General features: G+C 45.5%; 1 protein-coding gene across 1 annotated transcript in view; it reads right to left on the bottom strand.

Annotated features, from left to right (window-relative positions):
- Positions 1 to 485: 485 nt before the first annotated feature.
- The window catches only part of DRP2 (dystrophin related protein 2), a 43929-nt gene continuing 22158 nt past the window's right edge, over positions 486 to 22256 (bottom strand). The window contains exons 6-23 of the mRNA XM_017863238.1: positions 20382 to 20650; positions 19847 to 19993; positions 19335 to 19413; positions 17208 to 17268; positions 16838 to 16899; positions 15111 to 15185; positions 13985 to 14186; positions 13684 to 13769; positions 11679 to 11836; positions 11176 to 11342; positions 9548 to 9659; positions 7909 to 8045; positions 7546 to 7611; positions 7221 to 7286; positions 6211 to 6354; positions 3992 to 4229; positions 1634 to 1754; positions 486 to 1312 (exon numbers count right to left, since the gene is read on the bottom strand). Coding sequence (XP_017718727.1) covers positions 1188 to 1312; positions 1634 to 1754; positions 3992 to 4229; positions 6211 to 6354; positions 7221 to 7286; positions 7546 to 7611; positions 7909 to 8045; positions 9548 to 9659; positions 11176 to 11342; positions 11679 to 11836; positions 13684 to 13769; positions 13985 to 14186; positions 15111 to 15185; positions 16838 to 16899; positions 17208 to 17268; positions 19335 to 19413; positions 19847 to 19993; positions 20382 to 20650 — 2315 coding nt within the window. The 3' untranslated portion in view covers positions 486 to 1187. The remainder of the gene's footprint in view (positions 1313 to 1633; positions 1755 to 3991; positions 4230 to 6210; positions 6355 to 7220; positions 7287 to 7545; positions 7612 to 7908; positions 8046 to 9547; positions 9660 to 11175; positions 11343 to 11678; positions 11837 to 13683; positions 13770 to 13984; positions 14187 to 15110; positions 15186 to 16837; positions 16900 to 17207; positions 17269 to 19334; positions 19414 to 19846; positions 19994 to 20381; positions 20651 to 22256) is intronic.

Raw genomic sequence — 22256 nt, 5'->3', positions numbered from 1 at the left:
GAGGATTGGATTCACCTTCCAGAGTCAGAAAGAACAATTTTAGGCACAGGAAGGCCTTGCTGTTGTCTGGGTGGAAAGCGGCCAGCTTCCTGATTTGTGGCCTGTGGCTCCTATGGAGGGGCCACTACACAGGGTGGCCAGCTGCAAATGCCTTATGATTAACTGGGGACAATCAGCCACCTCACCTGACTCAGCCTGAGAGCTAGAAGGGTCACAGCCTGGAAAGGTGTTGGATGACAGTCATACTACTCCAGACTTGAGGTGGGCTTCCTCTTCCTCACCCAGGAAGACCTCTTCCCAGGTCTGTGAGGACAGACTCAGAGGAGCAAAGGGTGGCTTCAGCCGGGTTTCCAGAGCAACTTGCAACCCAGTGGGTCTCTCAAAATGCTGAGGCCTTTAAGAAATAGGAAGATGTGGGGCAAAAAAAAAAAAAAAAAAAAAAAAAAAAAAAAAAAAAAAAAAACGGAAAAATCTAAAACCGGAAGTATAGATGTAATGCTTCCAAATATAACGTGGAAGAACCAGAATGAACTGCTCTCCCCTTAAGGAAGGTCTGTCAGGGACTGAGGCTAAAGAAAATGAAGATATTTGAGGAGAAACCAGTACCTAGGTAGCATTAGGATGGCTAACGATCTGTCCTGGAGCTGAAGTAATAGAACACACACTGCCCAGACTTTTTCAGGGCACTTGGGGCAGGGAAGTTGTCTCGGGGATACCCTTTTGCCTCCCTGAGTTGTGCCAGAGAGTAGGGGTAAACCCTGTGGATTCATAATGCTGGAACCTTGGGGTAATTAGGCTTCTCTCTCTCCATAATTCCACGGAGAAGGAAGAGGGGCCAACGGGTACCGCCTAGCTCTGCAAGGCAGCTTCTCTGTTCCCCATCTGAATGGCCAAGTGATATTTGCCTGAGCTGCAACAGAAAGGTACTTAAAGGACTGACCTCAACCTTGAATATTAAAGGGAACATTTCTAGAGGCAGAGGAATCATGCCTCCCCTTCCCCCATCACTGCCCACACCCACCTCACATACCACCAGATAGATCCCTGCTGCTGCCCAGAGCCCAAATAATACTAGTTGAGGAATGTGGGGCCAGTGAAAACTGGAAAGGTTGGGTGAAGGCTGAGGAAAGGCTTTGACCGGAACCAGGAGAGGACAATGAACTATATAGGATAGGGATCTGGCTCCATCAAGAGGCCAGCAGGGTGTTGGCAGTCACATCAGAACTTCGCACACTGGGGAAGGCATGACGGAGTTTCTCCATGATGTCCTCCAAGCACAGGCTGACATCCTGGCTCTTTGACCCCACATCATCTGGGTTAAAAAAATAGAGATTTGAGAAGAGAACTAGAGACTCCTTTATGATGCCAAGGGGCCAGATAGAATTCTGCCAGCTGAAGGGCAGACCTGCCCACAGCATTTGCATCTTCTCAGCACAACGCCTAGTACATAGGTTGTGCTCAGTGTACATTTATTTGTAGAATAAGCATATGAATTAATCAGTAAAATCATCCCTGACCTTAAGCACAAAGCCAAGAGGAGAAACCAGTCCCAGCCCTGCAAAGCCTTGGGCAGGAAATCGAGGGCAGGACAAAGCCATGGAGAAAGGGGCTGGGAAGGGCCAGGGGAACTCACCTGCAGCCTCGGTGTCTGGAGTTGTCTGTCCCTTCTCCCGGGGGTGACTGCCTTCTGACTGCTGTGGAGAGGAAGCTAGGGACGAGCCTGCAGAGCCACTGCCATCTGATTCGGTGGGTGGCTAGCAAGAGGTAATGCATGACTTAAGTGACTTTGCCTTCCTGACCTTACTTTGACAGACTCCTGAGCTTAGAAGGGACCTGAGAGACTTCATACCATCCCTTTGCCCTTAGACTTTAAGAAGCTTTTGGTATTACCTAAAACAGTGGCTTCCACTTTTCGGAAACTTCTTAGAATATTGAATTACCCATTACCTTCTTCCTTTAATAACATGTGTCAAAGGCTCCCAGTTCTTGTAAGAATGGCACTGTAGGCCAGGCGCGGTGGCTCACGCCTGTAATCCCAGCACTTTGGGAGGCCAAGGCAGGCGGATCACCTGAGGTCAGCCTAACCAACATGGAGAAACCCCATCTCTACTAAAATACAAAATTAGCCGGGCATGGTGGCCCATGCCTATAATCCCAGCTACTTGGGAGAGACTGAGTCAGGAGAATTGCTTGAACCCAGGAGGTGGAGGTTGCGGTGAGCTGAGATTGAGCCATTACACTCCAGCCTGGGCAACAAGAACGAAACTCTGTCTCAAAATAAATAAATAAATAAGGAAAGAAAGAAAGAAAGAGAGAGAGAGAGAGAGAGAGAGAGAGAGAGAGAGAAAGAGAGAAAGAAAGAAAGAAAGAAAGAAAGAAAGAAAGAAAGAAAGAAAGAAAGAAAGAAAGAAAGAAAGAAAGAAAGGCATTGTACCTAAAGGTCTCTTGCTGTCATTTCAGCTAGTAAATAAGCTATTTAGAACACAATTCTCTCTGGAAATGTAGTTTCACACCTNCTTTAAGAAGCTTTTGGTATTACCTAAAACAGTGGCTTCCACTTTTCGGAAACTTCTTAGAATATTGAATTACCCATTACCTTCTTCCTTTAATAACATGTGTCAAAGGCTCCCAGTTCTTGTAAGAATGGCACTGTAGGCCAGGCGCGGTGGCTCACGCCTGTAATCCCAGCACTTTGGGAGGCCAAGGCAGGCGGATCACCTGAGGTCAGCCTAACCAACATGGAGAAACCCCATCTCTACTAAAAATACAAAATTAGCCGGGCATGGTGGCCCATGCCTATAATCCCAGCTACTTGGGAGAGACTGAGTCAGGAGAATTGCTTGAACCCAGGAGGTGGAGGTTGCGGTGAGCTGAGATTGAGCCATTACACTCCAGCCTGGGCAACAAGAACGAAACTCTGTCTCAAAAATAAATAAATAAATAAGGAAAGAAAGAAAGAAAGAGAGAGAGAGAGAGAGAGAGAGAGAGAGAGAGAAAGAAAGAAAGAAAGAAAGAAAGAAAGAAAGAAAGAAAGAAAGAAAGAAAGAAAGAAAGAAAGAAAGGCATTGTACCTAAAGGTCTCTTGCTGTCATTTCAGCTAGTAAATAAGCTATTTAGAACACAATTCTCTCTGGAAATGTAGTTTCACACCTGATTCTTGGTTCATGACATAGCATATGTTAGAAACCTCCAGGAATCCATAGAGGCCATTCCTTGGAGGATCTGGGGAAGAGGCAGAAGAGTGGTATTTTCCATTACATATGATGACAATAATAGGTAACATTTATGAAGGGTGCACTACATGCCTGGCATCAAGCTAAATTCCATAAATGCATTATCTCCTTTTGTGTTCACCACAATTCTATGAAGTTGGTACTGTTACCACCTCTGTTGTATAGATGAGGAAACTGGGGCTTAGAGAGGTTAACTAACTGTCCAAACACCCCACAGTCAATTGGCAGAGCCACATGCAAACCCAGAGCTGCCTGACTCCAGAGCTATACTGCAGCACACACACTGCCTGTCAGAGATGAAAGGTGCAAAAAGGAACAAGAAACACCCTTAGATAGCACAAATCTTTCTCTTGCCAAACTTGTCCAAACCCACTTCTTTTTAGCAAATACCATACTAGCAAAAATCAATGTTTTAGATGATTCTTGAAGTTTGTTCTTTTAGTATGGGATTCCAATGGGTTGTGAAGAAATAAGCCCTCAGAACTCTTCTCTCTGCCCCAGGCCCCACAGTGACTGGAGAGTGACACACAGGGTGGCAGGGAAGGTAGGTGGAAGAGAGTTGGCTGGAGATGTGACCATACCAGTCTCTTCTTTCCCCCACCCCCCAACAACCGCAGGCCCAGTTCTCTTCAGGAAGCTACTTGAGAGCCACTGCCAAGGAGCTCTCTCTTGTGTCTTCTTTGCCACAGCCCTCAGCTCCCCAGCCCTTCCCCTGGGCTCAGAGGCCGCCCTGGCTCTTTTCCTGTCTCCAGCCTCACCTGCAGGAGAAGCTCCCTCAGACGCTGCAGCTGGGACTCTAGCTGCTTGTTGTGATCTTCGAGGATCTGCATGCGCGTCTCCAGGCGGCTCTTGTGTTGCCGAAGGATACGGGCCTCGGCCAGAAGCTCCTCATTGCGGTGGTCTGGTGCTGCCTCAGTGGAGCCGTCAGCCAGAGTGGGTGCCTCAGCAGCCTCCTCATGCTGCCACTTCAGGCGCCTCAGCTCTCCCTGGAGAATCCTGCCATGGAGAGAGACACCAAGACCTATGGATCTAACAGGGCTCTGACTGTCCAGGTTTCAGATATCCCCTCAGNTTCCTCTCCAGCACGTATGTCATTTACTCTGCCATCCTGAGACCTCAGAGCAGAGAAAGTTGACATTTTGCATAAGAAATGTCTCAGGGCTTTGATGTGCTGCTTTAGGGATTAATTCTGACCTTAAAATCAGGCAGAAACACAGTCTGCAAACAAAGGAGGCATTAGGGCCACTGACTCACATACTCCATATTTAGATATTTAGATTCCAAGGGAAAACATAACATAAACAAGAGACCACCTGTCTTGTCTCTTCTCTCCACAACCCTCCTCTTTGGCCCACTTTGAACACCCATGCTGTGTCATCAAAACAAACAAACAAACAAAAAAAAAACAAATTCCAAACAGGTGGCCTACTTTTGGGGATATAACTTTTGGCTTTGTTCATTTTTTCTTTATTTGCAACAGAACAGTCACTCTCTGCCCAGTGTTTCCCAGGGCCTGCGGACTGCTGCTCAAAGGCAGTGTTTCTCAAATGATTCATGGTAAAAATTCAGGTTTTTTTTTTTTTTCCACTCTGTTGTGAACCAGTATGTGGTCCCAATGCACATAACTAGTACATAGCTCACACCACGTGCAATTCATCACACAAGTTCAACAACACTCAAACTGGTCTCTACCCTATTCAATGAGATGAGTCTACTAATTCTGTGCTTGAATATCATAGCAATGTCAAATTGCTGTAAAAGTTTCTAAAAGCTTACTCTGTTTATTTTTGTATTTATCTTGCCTTGGACTGGTCACAAACTGGTCACAAACTGGCCCTGGTCTGCTCTTCACACTCGGAGTAGCACTGTTCTAAAGACTTGCTACTCCAAGTGTGGTCTGTGGAAAAGCAGCATGGGCATCCACTGGGAGCTAGTGAGAAATGCAGAAACTCAGACCCCACCCAGACCTGTGACTTAGAATTTGTATTTTACCAAGCTTCCCAAGTGACTATCTTATGCACTACTGTTTGCGAAGCACTGCTCTGAGGGGTACTATGAATTCCACTTCATGCCCCACAAGTGGCTTGGACCCTTCTTAGGTCCCTGCTGCCACCTTTACTTTATGGAAAGTCATGCCTTCCCTGTATTCTTCTTCACCATCCTTCTTCCAGACCTCAAATGCTCTATGTAGTGTCATCGTCCTCTGGAATACTTTTACTAGGTGATACATATTTCTTTCCACTTCCAACGTTGAAAGGTCTCTGAGAGCAGGAACATGTCATACCCTCTCCTGTTTTCTCTATGCATTCTCTCTGCTTGTATCTCGTGTGTTCTTGGAAAAATTTGGGTTACATTAAAAGGATTCAGGCTGGGCACAATGGTTCACGCCTATAATCCCAGCACTTTGGGAGGCTGGGGTGGGCGGATCACTTGAGGTCAGGAGTTCAAGACCAGCCTGGTCAACATGGTGAAACCCCATCTCTACTAAAAATACCAAAAAAAAAAAAAAAAAAAAAAAAAATTAGCCAGGCATGGTGGCGCATGCCTGTAGTCCCAGTTATTCGGGAGGCTGAGGCATGAGAATCGCTGGAACTCAGGAGCCGGAGGTTGCAGTGAGCCGAGATCATGACACTGCACTCCAGTCTGGGCAAGAGAGTGAGACTCTGTCTCAAAAAAATAAATAAAAAATAAAAGGATTCAAATAATTATTATAATAGCTAGCATTTATTGAACCCTTACTATAAGCCAGACACTGAGCCAAACACATTATATGCCTGATCTCATTTGGTCTTCACAAGTGATCCTAGGAGGCAGGTTTGATGATCATCATCCCCATTTTACAGATAAGGAAATAGAGGATTACAGAATATAAGTAACTTGCTCAAGGTCAGACAGCTAGGATGTAGAAGTGCCTGGACTTAAGTTCAATCTGTCTGCCTCAAGAACCCACACAGATTTCTGGTATCATCACGCCCACCGGTTCTCATCTTCCAAGTGGGCCAGGATTTTCTGTAGCTCCCCCTTGCTTTCTGTGGCCACACTGCATGGAGCCTGCTGTCCAAAGGCTGGTTCCCGGTCTGTGATGGGGCTGGAGTGCCGCAGCAGGTACTGGTCCTCGTCTCTGCGTGGGTGTGGGGAAAGCAGAGTAGGTGGCCAGTTGTTGAACAGAGAAACAACTCAGGGCGTAAGTTCTCAGCTCTCAGCTCAGGCCCCAGGAAATGCATGCTGGAGGATTCACTTCTAAGTCACATTGAGAGGGAAAGGACATATATTGAGACTTGAGAGGGATGAAAGTGTTCAAAGGAGGCAGAGGCTGTGGTTGGGGGTACTGAGAGAGTGTTTTCAGGATGCAGGTTTCTGGGTTCTACTTACGGGGAAACAATGATCAAATCATTTCCCTTTCTGTGCTGTTCCCCCACTCTACCCTCCTTTGTTTCCTCTTCTTCTAGAGGGATCTGAGTCCCAGTCAGGGCAGATTGATCCATGTAGCCAGCAGCTCCTAGGATCTCTGAGCAGGGTGGGGACCTCCCTAGAGACACAAGTCCCCTTCTCTGGGCTGTCATACCAGGGAGTTCCCTTGTTATACTTCAGCCAAGTCCCTGATGTCTCCTAGAGTTAGTGTAGCACTAGATAGGGCTTTGGCATCTTGAGCACAAGATAATGGCTCCTTTCTGAAACTTCAGATGAGGGAGGGCATATTCTTCATTCCTCACAGTTGTGTATAGATGGATGGGATCTTGCAACAGGAAGGGACTTGGAAAGATGGCAGGGAGCTAGTACATCACTCATTTCCTAGGTCAATTGATAGAGGGAAGACTGCCTTTCTTACTAAACATCATGCCCAGAAAGCAGCCTTCCTTCCTTAGGGAGCTAAGGATCCTAACCACCACACACCCCCATTCCCTGGAGGATATACCCTTCCCAAACAGTGGCACAAAGATCTCAAGGAGAGCTATTTCTGGCAAATAAGCAGCTGTGGAAACTCACATGCTGTCATCTGGGGACAGGCTGTCATTAAAGAAGGAGCAATTTTGACTTTCCATCTCAGCAAGCCTAGGAATAAAGAGCAGAGGCAGGAGAGAAAACAGGATGTGGGGCCTGCTTCCATCTCAAGGACTCTAATCTCACAACAGGATCATTGGCTTTGACAGCTACCCCAACTACTCCTAAGTATTGGGACTTGCTGGCTGCTGCACACCCCACTCTGCACATCCCCTGGCCCTGACTCCATTCTCCTTGCCCTGACTGAAGATCCCTTCCCCTCGGACTTCCTACAACAGCTCCCACCCACCTCCCGCAAACTTGGTGGTACCTGCTGGCAAAATGCTCAATTCGGGAGTGCGTGTCGGCATGTGGCAACATCGGGGAAGAAGCCGGCCTAGAAGAAAGCAGCAAAGACTCAGAGGACCAAAGACTGGGCAGCCTGTTTCCTCCTCCCTCTCCTGCTTCCTACATTATGGACATGGGCAAGAGCTGATGGGAACAAAATACGAAGATTGGATTCCAGTCTACTTCTCAGGCCAGAGTTCAGGTCAGGCCCAAGCTGAACTGCCCTATCACTAGTGGGATTTACCTTGGAACATTCTCCTAGACCACCTGGGACTCAGCCCCTTCACAGCCTACGATCGGGCTCAGTGAGGCTGCCCACAGCCCCTGCTCAGCCACCGGTACTCACGTCTCACTGTAGTCAGCCTCCAGCACTGATTGCACAGGCAGATAACCTCGTTGAGGGTGTTTGCTGAAATAATGCTTGGAGCGGAATTTGTTCTTTAAGGTGGTGGCAAAGTCCCTCATGTTCTCACTGGATGTGGTCTGAGGAGAACACAGGGCACAGGAACTTACCCTAATGGCTTCCAGATATACTGGGCAGGTGTGGCTGTTCTGCTAGAGCAGACAGCCTGCTAGGTAATCCACTCTTGCTCATGCCCACCATACCCTGCTCCTAGAAGGAGGTCTGGGAGGATATATGCCAAACTCTCAACACTGGTTGCCTCTGGGAAGTTGAACTGGAGGGGTGGGGGCCAGGGTGAGGAGACAGGAGGACTTTCATTTTATACTTAAAAAAAATTAGTTGCCTCAGTTCCTCTAAAAGAAAAAAAAAAAAATCAATTTGTAGAGACAGGGATCTCACTGTGTTACGGTGAGGCCGGTCTAGAACTCCTGGGCTCAAGAAATCCTCCTACCTCGGCCTCTCAAAGTGTTGGGATTACAGGTGTGAGCCACGGCACCCAGCCTTTGTTTTATACTTTAAACACTTTTATATGATTTGAATATTTTATAATGAGCATATGTTTGTTAATTTTTAAAATACGTTTCTATGAATTCTAAGGATGTAGAGGATGAGCAGGTGGTAGAGGATTATCAGTCTACCAGATCCAGCCAGTTTTCCATGTATGACTTTTCTAATGTTTTCTTTAAAATGATAATAAACGAAAAGTAAAGGGCATGGTCCCTGTTCTCACCAGGCCACACATTTCTGTGCCAACAGGATTTGAAGAGATGAAAGCTTGGACAGATGGATTGTGGGGCATCAGGTTGAAAAACAGGAGAGAGAATGGGGGAGAGAGAGCAGTGGTCGGAGCTGGGGATATGATCAGGGCTTTGGGAGCATCTGTGGGGACAGAAAAGGATAAAGATGAGTAGGGAGCAGAGTCAGTGCTGGAAGCTAAGCATGGAGCTGTGGGTTTTAAACACAGCACAGGAGCAACTCTGTGGCTGGAGTTCAGGGATGCTGACCAAACTGGGCTAAGGCAGGTATGGAGGACACGGTTACCAGGGAAAACCAAGTGGAGTTTAGGGGTCCAGGTAAAGGACATACCTTTCTTTTTTCCCTCCAAGGGACTGAGTAATTAATTTGAGCATAAGCTTTGGTACTGACTAGAAGGGGTAGAAATAATGACAAAGCATCAGGGAAAGACTGAGTGACCCAGTACAGAAGCAATATAGGAAGCTAGCCAGGAAAAACTCAAGTGAGCAATGGAAGGCAAATCACCTGGAACTGCCTTGCTCTCTCTGTTTTTGTCTGTTTTGTTTTGTTTTGCTTTTTCCTGAGACTTTTCTCTGCAGTAAAACAGTGAGTGCCTTTAAAATGGCTGAGAGTGTCCTGGGCCAGCTGTGGCCAGGCCTGGTGAGGGAGAAGCTCTTCTGGAAGAATAGAGAGGCCTGAATCCCCCAAACTGGTGAATCACCAGAGCTCCTTGGAGAATACTCCCCACAGGAGAGCAGAAAACTATGAGCCAATGCTGGGCAAAGTGGATCAAGGCCTAGTACCTGAGAGCTGCCTAACCCTCCCACCCAGCCTGGAGGCTTCATACCGGTGTGTAATACTCCATGATGGGGTAGTGCAGCTTATTGCCTTTGCTGGCCCTGCCTGTCAAGAAGCAGGTCTGGCAGATGTCAACGTTGAATTGCTTCAGACTCCGGTACCTTGGGGGAGAGGAGATATAGTAGTAAAGAGAGTCCAATGTGCCACAGTGACCTCCCCACTGTTCCCCTAACATTAAAATATACACACACAGTAGAAGGGGATGAATGAGGCATGGAGCTATAACATGCCCAACAGTGTATACATAGCAGTGGCTGACTTCTCAACAGATGAACAACTTTATTCTAGAGATCATAAATCCCTATGAAATCATAAGGCCAGATTCCCAGGAAGTGTGAGAAATAGCATTGTCTCACCGCCTTTGTTTAAGGGAGACAGGAGGGAAGCGGGGGTAAATATCTCATTATATCAAATGGCCTTCTAAACAAGGATGGCCCAAACAGGTCAAGGCTCCTAGGGACCACCACCTACACTGGAGAAATTACACTTCCAATATGAAGGCAGTTCTTTCTACCAGCCTTGGCTAAGTTGGCTAAAAGTTATTTCCAAAGGTTGTTCACAATAATATACCTATTATTGCAGAATAAAGAATAGCCCTTCAGATCTACTTCCAAAGCCTGGCTGAACTGCCCAACCTTGTAGCATAGGACAGTGAAATGCCTAGATTTAGAGGAGTCATACGATCCAATATCTAGTCTAGATCTACCACTAACTAGCTGTGTGCCTCATTTGTTCATCTTATGAAAAGCAGGGTGACGGTAGGGAGAGTTGTGTGTTAATGCTTTACAAAGGTAAAAAGTTGAGTGTTTTATGATGAAAGTTGAATCCAGGATAGTGGTTACCTTTGTGGCGGAAGGAGGGGAATATAATCAAGGAGACCTCAAATGTATTGCAATAATGCTTTATTCCTTAAGTTGGTCATGGGTATATACTGTGGTGTGCTGAGGCCAGCTCATACCAGCTCATGACAGCTGGCTGTTAAAATTTCAGGGGTTTTCTAAGCCAGTTGTCCAATCTAGCCATTATTAAATTATATAAACTCACAATTAAATAAATTATATTATAAACAAAGGTAATAAATACTCAAAACTCATTACTTCCTAATTACTTTGCTACTGTCTATGCTCTTGAGATTACTTACATCTATTGTATCTGCATGGCAGACACATTATATAAATGGTGTGCAACTGAGTGTCTCTTTCTGACTCTGCTCAGAGACCTCCTGTAAATAGCCTGACATCATTCACAGTGGGAGTATATACACCACAGAAATTAGCAAATGCTACAGATCAGGTTTCCTTTTTTCTTTTTAGAGAGTAAGTTGTGAAACATTTGCTGGCATACTATTTAGTACATAGGTGCTCTTACACCTATGTTCTTCTATACATTTTTGTAGGTCTGTAATACTTTATAATACAACTAAAACAAAATATTTCCTCACTTCCCATTTAAAACAATTAAACATTCCGCAATAGAAAGGATTACAACAGTATATAATAATGTATAGTATACTAGTGTAATTATATAATAATTAGGTAACACTTTATTTTATAATATGAGTTATATGTCACATGAAATATTTATTATTATAATCTCAGCAGGTATTGTTTTCCCTACCTGAACCCCTTGATGGGGCACTGCCTACAGATAGAGCACTTGGTCTGATGTTTCACTTGCTCAGCAATGGTGACCCGATGCAGAACAGCCAGCCACACCATGGACTGGGGCTCCAGGTTGACCCACTCCAGGAACTGGGACACTTCAATGACTGGCTTCCCAGTGCTCTAGGGAAACAAGAAGACCAATGGGAATGATTGAGGCCCAAAGTGTCTTATCCCTAGAATGGCAGCCCTCAGAGGGGCAGGAGAACCAGCAGGGGCTGAGTTGGCCTGTTCTCCAGAGATGTTCACCTTCTGCCCTGTGCTAGTTAAGCTGGCACCCTCCCCAACAGGACTATGATTCTAGAGCCCCCAGAACCTTCTGCCTTGTTGTTCCATCCCAATAAACTCCCTTGCATCTGCATACTTCAGATCAAAAGCCTAGCTCGTAGTCCTCCTTCCCTTCTTCCCACCCTTCCTACAACCTCCCTTCCCTCCCCCGCTCCCCAGTTCCATACTCACAAAACGGAAGCAACTACGGACACTGGGTTCCACGTTGCTGCCCCCAAAGGCTGCCACTTCACCCAGCTGACGGGGCACCTGAATGGCCTCATGAAGCAGGACACCAAGATGGCGCTGGTCACACTGGCTGCCTGAGTTGGCCACTTGGCTGAAGAGGTCTGCTGGCCCCACCGTCAAGAATGGCCAGCCCCGACACAGAAATGGCCGGAGAATGGTGAGGAGAAAGGACAGAAAAGGAAAATAGGGAAAGAGCACAGACTGAGCTAATGACTTTTGAAACTGGACTACACAGAAGTCTATCCCTGACCTTCTAGAAGTCGAGTTCTAAAAAGAGCATTCTCTGAGTTCAGAGAGAAAAATCAGGCCAACACAAAGAGAGAATATCAGCGTGAGGGGAAGACAGAGAGAAAGAGTGAGAGAAAGTGAAAGCAAGAGAGAAAGAGAGAAAGAGAGAGAGAGAGAGATCGAGTGCACTGTGTGTAAGAGCAGTGCCAGACACAGATATGATACTGTTGGGAAAACAGATTCCTCCAGAAGCAGGATGAGGGGGTGCGGGTTCAGGGGCACCTGAACATGAGTCACAGTCAGGCTGCCATACCCTCTCCTGTTTATGTGGTCTAACACTGTAGTAATCTCTCAATTGTCCACACAAATGGAAGGAAACACTGGCATGCATAATCCAAAAAGAGAAGCTAATTCAAAACATCTGATCATCTAAAAATTATCTCAAAATCATTGTGGAATCTACTGTGATACTTATCTTTGTATATGGGTTATTTAAGCCCTTCTATGGCTGTTTCCTTTCACATCCCAATCCAGCCTTAGCAAACCTCCTCCAGAGGTTATTCTCTGTCTGCTTCATACCTCGCTTAAGGCTTAGAAAACACACAGAAATAGAAGGCAGAGAGCCTAGGTTCAAGTTCTGGGTCCATTACTGACTAGTTGTAGAATCATGGGTAAGTCATGAATCTCTCTATGCTGCAGTTTCCTTACTTTTTAAAATTAGAGATGGAGTCTCACTATGTTGTCTAGGCTGGACTTGAACTTCTGGGCTCAAGTGATCCTCCCACCTTGGCCTCCCAAAGTGCTGGGATTACAGGTTTGAGCCAGCACACCCAGCCCAGTTTCCTTACTTTTAAATTGATGATAAATAATCACTGTTCATCCCATCGCAAGGAAATGCTGAGAGAAATACAAAATATCATAGCCATGGACATGTTTGGAAACGTTCTCTTCCCTGTAAAGTTTTTCCAGACTGCTGTCATCTGTCTCTTTTCTATCATTTGATATAGGATATATTCTTGGCCATTTGGATTATTCTCATCAGTACTTTCTAAAAAATGCTTTCTGTGTACTTCCATCTCCTCCTCTGGACTGTAAATCATTGGAAGCAGGGACAATGTCTAATTTAACTTAGCACTCACCCCATTTAGCAGAGTGGTCAACACACACTAGGACTCAACAACTAATCATGCTGCTACTGAAAAGTTCAAAATGCTGAACACAAGATGGAGGACAGAGGGGAAAGCAAAGGTACTATAAGCCAAAGATGTGAAAAACTACAGAAGAACATAGTGTCCGCCTCCCAGATATTGGGGATGACTGTGCCCTGCCTGTGTATATAAGAAGTCTCTAGTGACATGGCTTGAGCTTCAGACTGGAAGAGGGCTAAGCCTGATAGGCCACAGGGGAATGCAACTAGAACATCAGGGCCCTGGATACCTCAAAATGCCAACATAGATGCTGACTAAGTACTTCCATCAGTTCAGAAGGAATGAAGCCCGTTGGAGTGACACTGGGAATAGTAATAGGCCTTAGGCCCATCTTGTCCTTTGGCTGTCATGTGTTCTTTGCAATAGTGTGAACCAAGAAGCATCATAAGGTAGCCCAAGTAGCCCTCTGCTGAGTCACAAGATGTACCTTCTGTTTATCTTACATCCTTCCTCCTCCCCGCAACACCTCTCCCTCTACCCAACACCACTCCACACTTCGGAGTTATACTCACACTGAAGTTTTTCCTTCACTTCCGTGCCACACAAGCATGCAATGCCAGTCTTAAAAGACAATGCCCGCATCTTTCCACTGCGACCACTAGGTTTAAAAGAAGAGACTGAGAACATGGATGTATGTAAAGGGTTAACATCTTGGCAATCATTTCCCTCACAAAGTTGATCCCAGCAGGGCCCTGTTCCAATCATGCCCCATGCTGAGCTGGGTCCATATGGGAGCAGCACCTTTCCACCAGGCCCACTTGAGATATCCCATTGAATTTTATCCTGGAGCCTTCCAGAGCTGAAAGCCCTTACCTATCAAAAACATTGAGGAGCCAATTGAGGCTCATGTCCACACAGAGTGGCACGTTGACCAGGATGCCTCTTTCCTCCTCCAAACGTTCATATAAGGCAGTCAGGCAGTGAATGACCTCCACCACATCCATCACGTGCTCACTGGCCTGCAGATCATGCTCATTGAAGATTTCCAGGGCTGTGGTTAAAGTTACCAGGTCCACTGGTAAGGAAAGAAGAGAAGGGAAAAAATATAGCCAAAAGTAGAACCCCAGGGATTAAATAAGGAGATAAAGCCACCAGCATCACCAAATTTGACTCAATCTCCAGATCAACCATTTGCAAATATGATACAAGCTTGTCCTTTACTAAGACCCTCAACCAAGGAGGAAGAAGGCAGCAAAATGTTCCTCAAATTAACCCAGCATGTTATTATATCCAATGTTCTTTGACATCAGTTTCAAAAAGATGATGGGACAAAAGTAAACTCATCTCCTACGTTGTACTAACTCCCAAGGGATCAAATCCCATTTTGAGTTTCCCTGTCTTTACATGAGTTTCAACTGCGAATAGGTTTGTCTATAAAATTTGTTCTGAGAACCTAGACACCAGCAATGAAGGCTCAGGTATGGTTGGGGAAATGTGACATACATCAAGAGGACACCTTAATTACCCCCAAATGCTGGCTCAGCCTAGCCAGACATGCCTGAGCCAGGAAGTCTGAATGAACAGTGTCTCTGAGAAAGGCCAGAAGGCATATTACATCTGCAGCAACACTGTTCCCTAACCACTGCTATTTGCTTCAACAGTTTTGCTACTACATCCAATAACCACAAGATGGCAAATCATGGGTTGCAGTACTTCCTGTCACAGAGCAGTTGCTTGATTATACATACTGAGTATGGGGAAAGGGTCAAGGAGGAGGATAACAGTGGGGTTAATTTGGAAACACATCTGGGGCTTAGTGAGAGTGGAAAGGAACTAGGAAAAGCAGAAGTTGACAGCTAGCATGTTGCAGGCTTTGGAGAGTTTCCACCAAGCCAATCAACAACTTCTGCCGAGGTGGGATGAAAATGAGAAACAGCAGACAGATGAGGAACAGGAGAGGGGTGGTGAACGTCATAGGGAAGTACAACAGGAGACATACAGCGTAGGGCTTTCTGGACTCTGCGGAGCTTCATGGCAGTGCGATAAGCTGAGAACTTAATGTTGTTCAGATCAGCTGCAAAGAATGGAGAGAGACCCACTCAGATCAGAAAAATTCAAGTTAAAGGCGCAACAAGATACCATTTAACACCCACCAGACTGGCAACAAATAGAAGTCTGACAATAGCCAAGTGTCAACAAGAATGGTGATGAATGAGAACTGACGGTGAAAGTGTGAACTGACACAATCATCTTTGAAAACAACTTGGTATTACCCAGTAAAATGGAACAGTCACACATCCCACCACTCAGCCAGCTATATATCCCAGAGCAGTGACTTGCAAATGCTTTTTGATCAAGACTTACAGTATGAAATTCATTTTATAGCATACATGTGTATATGTAAAAATAACTAAATCAAACATTTCAGGAAGCAGTTCCTTACTAGATTGGATAGAGTGAAAACAATAAAATTAATATCAGCTATGACTCTTGCTAAGGATCTGTTGCATATTAATATTTCCTAGTCTATTTCAATTTTTTAAATGTTTGTCACAACACACTGAAATGATGTTATGACCTTCAGACTGAAAAACATGTCTCACAGAAATCTTTGCACACATGTACTGGAAGACACATACAAGAAACTCCTCAGCAACACTGTCCTCATTAGCTCAAACAAGAAATGACCCACGTGTCTGTCAACAGCAGAATGGATAAAGAAACTGTGCTATATACAATGGAACATTCTACAGTGGTAAAACAGAATGAACTGTAGTCACATGCATCAGCATGGATAAAATGTGCAACAAACATAATGATGAGTCTCTCTTAGCAGGTAAAGATAAGGCATGTGTGAGTCACACATATCACAGCCTGGACAGTCTTTTAAAGCAAATCAGACTTCACATCTGTAAGAATAATGCACTAATCCGATGATAAAATGGTCCAGAGGGGAATGTAGAGCCTCCAGTTGGGAAAGGTGCAGAGGGTAAAAGGAAGGCAGGCTGTTGGAGAAACGATGAGGCATTCATTCCCTCTCCCACCTGCTTATTGACTGAGATTCTCTTCTATTCTTTTTAAAACCACTCTATTGAGTTATAGTTGACATACAAAAAGCTGTACAGATTCAATGTATACAAGTTGATGAGTTTGGAGACAAGTATACATCTATAAATCCGTCACCACAATCTATGCCATTAGTACATCCATCACTTCCAAAAAGTTCCAACTACCCTCTTTATTGTTTTTTCCCGTAAAAAACACTTAACATAAGATCTACCTTCTTAGCAAATTTTTAATGATACAATCCAGTATTGTTCACTGTAGGTACTATGCTGCACCGTAGATCTCTAGGACTTATCCATCTTGCATAATTGAAACTTCTTTGTACTCTTGACCAGTATCTCCCCATTTTCCCCTCCCCTCAGCCACTGGCAGCCACCATTCTACTCTCTGCTTCTATGAGTTTGTCTATTTTAGATTCCTTATATACATGAGATCATGTAGTATTTGCCTTTTGTTTCTGGCTTATTATTTCACTTAGCACAATGTCCTCCTGGTTCATTCACATTGTTTCAAATGGCAGTATTTCTTTCTTTCTCAAGGCTGAATATTCCACTATATGGATATACCACATTTTCTTTATCCATTCATCTGTAGATGGACATTACAGGACAAAGGCAGCTGTGTATATGCCCACCGTATACAGGAAGCCCACATTCTTACCTAGGGTTTGGTATAACTCTGTCATCTTGGGATGGTCCCAGCATGTGGTCTGAGCCTGGTGGCTACAAACAATAGCATCAATAGCACCAGTATCTATACCACCCACCCACCCCACACACAGGTGTGCACACCACTCGGTGACAGGTTGGATGCAAGAAGCTGCAGGATTCGAGGGTGAACCCAAGATGCCAAAGCCCAAGGGTTCACCTTTACCCAAGTAGAATCTTGAGATCTTGAGATGAGTAGGAGAAAACCCGAACTGGATGGAGGAATCCCAACAGACAGAGTGACAAGGACAGGTAGCAAAAAGGCAGAAGAGGGAGGGGGTGGGCAGGTGACTGACCCGCTTCTGATTCAGATGGTCACTCACTTGATGTAGTAGGGAACTTTATTGGGTGAAATTGCTCTTTCCCAGGGAACCTGGACAGAGGCTGGTAAAGGAGAACAGAAAGAGAAAAAAAGCTGGCCACTAATGCTCTTAAGGCCCCCAGCTACTCCCTTGCTCTATCCTCCCAAAGAGGTGGTCAAGCCCAAGAGGGGATGTCTGAATTTCATTGCCAGCTCTTAACAGCCTCTGAGGGTGGGGCAAAGAGTTCTAATGAACACACTTCTCTCCCTGATGTCAGGGCAAGGCAAGGAGAAGAGGCTGTCACCGATATCCTAACATACCAGAGATGTGGCAAGGGTATGAACAGGAATACTTGGCCTTGGCCACCCTGACAATCTTCTCCCTAAGCAGACTGCCATTTCTACCCATCAGCTGCAGGCAGCTGGATTACTCTCGTGGATATAAAGTAGACTCCACTTTACTCTTAGGGCTCAAAGCTCTTCCCCTAGAAGGTCAAGCTTCTCAGTCCTGCGGGACTGTGGGTAATGGTACTGCCCATTTCTCTCTGTCTCATGAGGAACTCTGGAAACTCATGCCTCTCTCTGCCTGTGTCTATCTTTTGAACTTCCAGGAATGGCCCCGTTTACATGGTCAGTTTGCTCACTGCAGTTTTCCTTGGTACAAGAGTCCTCTGACTGCAGGTATAGCTGTATGCCAATGATTATAATAGCAATAATTTTAACCACAGTTAACATTTACTGAGCTCCTACTATGTGCCAGATATTATGCTCATTGCTTTGTGTGTGCATATCTCATTTTTCTGTCTGTATATTCTTACCATCTCCACTGCTACCAGTCCCCCGGTCTGGGCCACCACCAGCCCCCAGTCTGGGCCACCATAATCCTTCACCTGGATTATTGCAATGTACCTCCAAATAGGTCTCCCTGTTCCCACTCTTGCTCCCCAGTAATCTCTTCTCAACACCCTGACTCTGTTGAAACATAAGGCAGATCATGCCATCCCTTGGCTCAAACCCTGCCAATGGTTCTCCATTTTATTGAGAATAAAATCTGAAGTTCCTCCTATTGCCTACAAGGCCTTACATGCTCCGGCCTCCCCTACTCCCCCGCACTTTGCTCTCCTTGCTGTTTTTCAGACACATCCTTACCTTAAGGGTGTGGAATATGCTGTTCCCTCTGCCTGGTATGGTCTTCCCTCAGTTATCATCCACACAGCTCAAACCTTCACCTTCTTTAGACCTCTGCTCAATTGCCACCTTCTCAGTGAGGCCTCTGTTAATCACCCTGTTCAAAATTGCAACACCTCCCCGCTTAAATCCAGCACTCCCTATCCACGCCTTCCCTGCTTTAATTTTTTCCATAGCCCTTGTCACCAAGTAACCTTATATATATTTTACTTATTTGTTTGTGGTCTGGTTTCCCCAGCTAGAATATAAGCTGTCTAAGGATTTCCGTGTGTTTTGTTTACTGATGCAGCCCCAGTGCCTAGAGCAGTATCTGACCCACAGAAGGCCCTCAATAAATATCTTTGAAAAAATAAAGTCATTTAATTCCCATAACCTGATAAGCTAGGTAATATTTTTCCTTCTTTTTACATATGGGAAAATTGAGGTTCCGAAACAGTAAGCTATTTTTTAAAATTTTGAGCCTGCACAGCTATTACGTTGAGGTGCTGTGCCTCAGACCCAGATCTCTCCAATTTGAGAGACTATTCTTTTTTTTTTTTTTTTTTGAGACGGAATTTCACTCTTGTCGCCCAGGCTGCAACTTCCACCTCCCGGGTTCAAGCAATTCTCCTGCCTCGGTCTCCCAAGTAGCTGGGATTACAGGTACCCGCCACCACACCCAGCTAATTTTTGTATTTTTAGTAGAGATGGAGTTTTGCCATGTCGGCCAGGCTGGTCTCGAACTCCTGACCTCAGGTGATCTGCCCACCTCAGCCTTCCAAAGTGCTGGAATTACAGGCGTGAGCCACCACGCCCAGCTGAGAGACTGTTCTTTTAACCACCATACCACACTGTTTTATCCTTACTGCTTCTCGGGTGTCAAGGTATACTGGGTTCCCACCAGGGCCCCAGGGGATAACAATAGACTCTCCAGGAAGATGGCTGAGGTTCTGCTAAGTGGAGTCCAGTTTGGTTCACGTACAGGAGAGAAAGTGCTGTGACCCAGGCCCAAAGTCCCGGTGGGCATCCTGGAGCTGCTTAAGCCTCTCACTAACTGACGCCTATGGAAAGAACAGGGTGAGATCAGTAGATTCATTCCAGTTATTTAGAGTGGGATCCCCAGGTACCTCTGGGAATCTTTATGAGCTTCCTCAGAGACTGGCTTTTCTCTGGTTCCAGCCTCTCCCACCGTCACCCAACTCCTAGCCATCCCCCCAGAACTCCCAAAGGTCACAGCAGAGCATCCCTAATTCCAGGCCACAGTCACTCTTCCCCTGCTCTTGTCTATCCTGAGTGCCCAAATCCAGAAAGACCCCTCTTATTCACTTCAATCATTCCCTGCAGCTTAGAGTTTGAAAAGCCCATTCCCTAGCCCTACATTCTCCACTCCTCTTTTCCCATGCACATCCCATTTCCATAACCCTGAAGAAGTTTCCCCCAAGCCTAGTTATATGGAGGCACCTCCCCATGGTTCACTCCAGGCTGCTCTTCTACCTGTAGTTGTTTCCATCGGACATTGATCTGTTCCAGGGCATGGGAATTCTCCATTGACAAGTGCACATCAGAAATGGCAAGCTGGTGGGCCAGATCATTCACCAACTTTACTCCATCTTTCATGGGGGAGAATTCTTCTTTGAACAACTGGAGAACCAGGACCCAAGTGCCACAGCAGACAGAGTGGGAAAGAAGAACCAATAGTCATTCACCTCTACTCTTCCCTCTTCACCCAGAGGTTTTGTTTCAATAACACAGCCTAGTGCTTGCCTATTAGGGCAACCAGACTAAGGTGTGGGTGGCCACTGTCCTTATCCTCTTCCTCTCATCCTCAGAAAACACCAGGAAAAGAGAAGAAAGTAGAAAAACAGAAGAGACTCCAGCCAAACCAGCCCCAAATCTAGCACATAAACTGACGGCAGCTCAGTTGTAATCTAGGCCAACAATGGAGTCTCAGCAGCAGAAACATTGTCAGGGTCTGGGGAGAGTGTCAGGTCTCAGGGTAGACTGTAGTCAGGGGAGGGGGCTTGCATACCTTAATAGCCTGGATGTGCTCTGGGAGTGAATCAATGAAGAGATCCCCGATGGGCTCCCAAGTGGCTCGGACTCCTTCGGCTTGGCTCAGAGTAGTGCTTAGTTCCTCCATTGCCCCTTGAATCTCCAAGAGCTGCTCCAGAGTCCGTTCAATATGACGGTGCTGGTCCACACAGCGGGCTGTCAGCTTCTCCCACAGTTCACTGGCCACTGTCGCCTGCTTCCATACAAAGCGGCTGAGATTCTGGATTCGCTGTTTCGGGGAGGTATCTGCAAGAGGAGGCAGGAAGCCAGGTTAGGCCAACCAGGCAGGGTCAGCCCAGAGAAAGAGATAGAAACAGCCCTTTATAAAATGTGTGTGTGTGTACATGTGGGCATGTTTGTGTATATATTCATATACACACAAATACATATTTTTCCATGGTCGAGGCCTTTAATACATTCACTTTTTTTTAAAATCTGTTTATATTTAAATCATTGTGGAGTCATAGGCAGTTATAACACAGAGATTTCATGTACCCTTTACACAGTTTCCCCAAATGATAACATCTTGCAAAACTACAGTACAATATCACAATCAGGATATTGATATTGACATAATCTGCCAATTTTGTCCAAGGTTCCCCAGTTTTACTTGTATTCGTGTGTGCAGGTGTGTACACGTGTGTTTAGTTCTATGTGATTTTATCACATGCATTGGTTTACATATCCACCACCACGGTCAAGAGACCATACTGATTTTTTCCACTTACTATATCATGAGGACTTCCTCATATTTTAAAACAATAGGAAATGAAAAAGTAAGACATTATAAGAGGCATAGTGAGGCAAACCATCTAGAGCCCTACTCATATGACCCTGGAATGTGATTTTACATTAGTTTCTGTTGCCCACTTCCAGCCAAGGGGAGGCATTTTATGAAGGCTCAGCCCAGGAGAAGTTGGTATAATGTGTCCAGTTTTTCCACCTAGGCTCCTAATCTATAGATTTCTTCTTCCTCCCTCAGATCTCTCCTCAGAAGATCCAGAGCCCCATAGCCCCAGGCTAACTAGAATTGTGCTGCTCTTTCTAGAGCTTGTCCTATCTAAGGCCCATTGGGCATCAAATTAAGTACCGGCCTTCCCATTGAGGGGCCAGAAGTAAACTAAGAGGGCATATGGCATTGACAAAGGGCTCAATTCACGAAGGGTTCTTTCAGGCTATTCACAATCCATCTCAGAGGGTTGAGGATTCTTTTCGGAGAAGAGGGCTTGCCTAGACCACCACTCACATCTAGTCATCATGAGTCCCATCCCGCTGCCTTATTTGAATCTAGACCAGAATGGCCCTCTCTATCAAGGGAAGGGGCTAGAAATCATCGGAGTCAGTATCAAAGAGTCACAGTCGGCTGGGCGCAGTGGCTTACACCTGTAATCCCAACACTTTAGGAGGCCAAGGCAGGCCGATCACTTGAGCCCAAGAGTTCAAGACCAGCCTGGCCAACATGGCGAGACCTGGTCTCTACAAAAAATGCAAAAATTAGCTGGGTGTGGTAGCATGCGCCTGTAGTCCCAGCTACTCAGGATGCTGAGGCTGAGGCAGAAGGATCGCTTGGGCCTGGAAGGTCAAGGCTGGAATAAGCTGTGATCACGCCACTGCACTCCAGCCTGGATTATAGAGTGAGAGGCTGTCTCAAAAACAAAGACTAAACACAAAAAAATCCCAAAGAGTCATAGTCAATTTGCCTTTCAAAGGCAATCATCACCTAACTTTTTAGATTTTATAAAGGTTTATTATTTGCTGGTTTGCATGTCCCTTGTTGTTGGAATAAAGCAGTATTTTAAAATTATGATTATTTTACTTTATTATTTTATTTTATATTATTTATTTTCGGAGT

Source organism: Rhinopithecus bieti, unplaced genomic scaffold (assembly GCF_001698545.2).
Source record: "Rhinopithecus bieti isolate Rb0 unplaced genomic scaffold, ASM169854v2 scaffold_69431, whole genome shotgun sequence".
Lineage (NCBI taxonomy): Eukaryota > Metazoa > Chordata > Mammalia > Primates > Cercopithecidae > Rhinopithecus > Rhinopithecus bieti.
The sequence above is the reverse complement of the archived record's forward strand: the minus strand, read 5'-3'. Positions and strand labels throughout refer to the sequence as shown.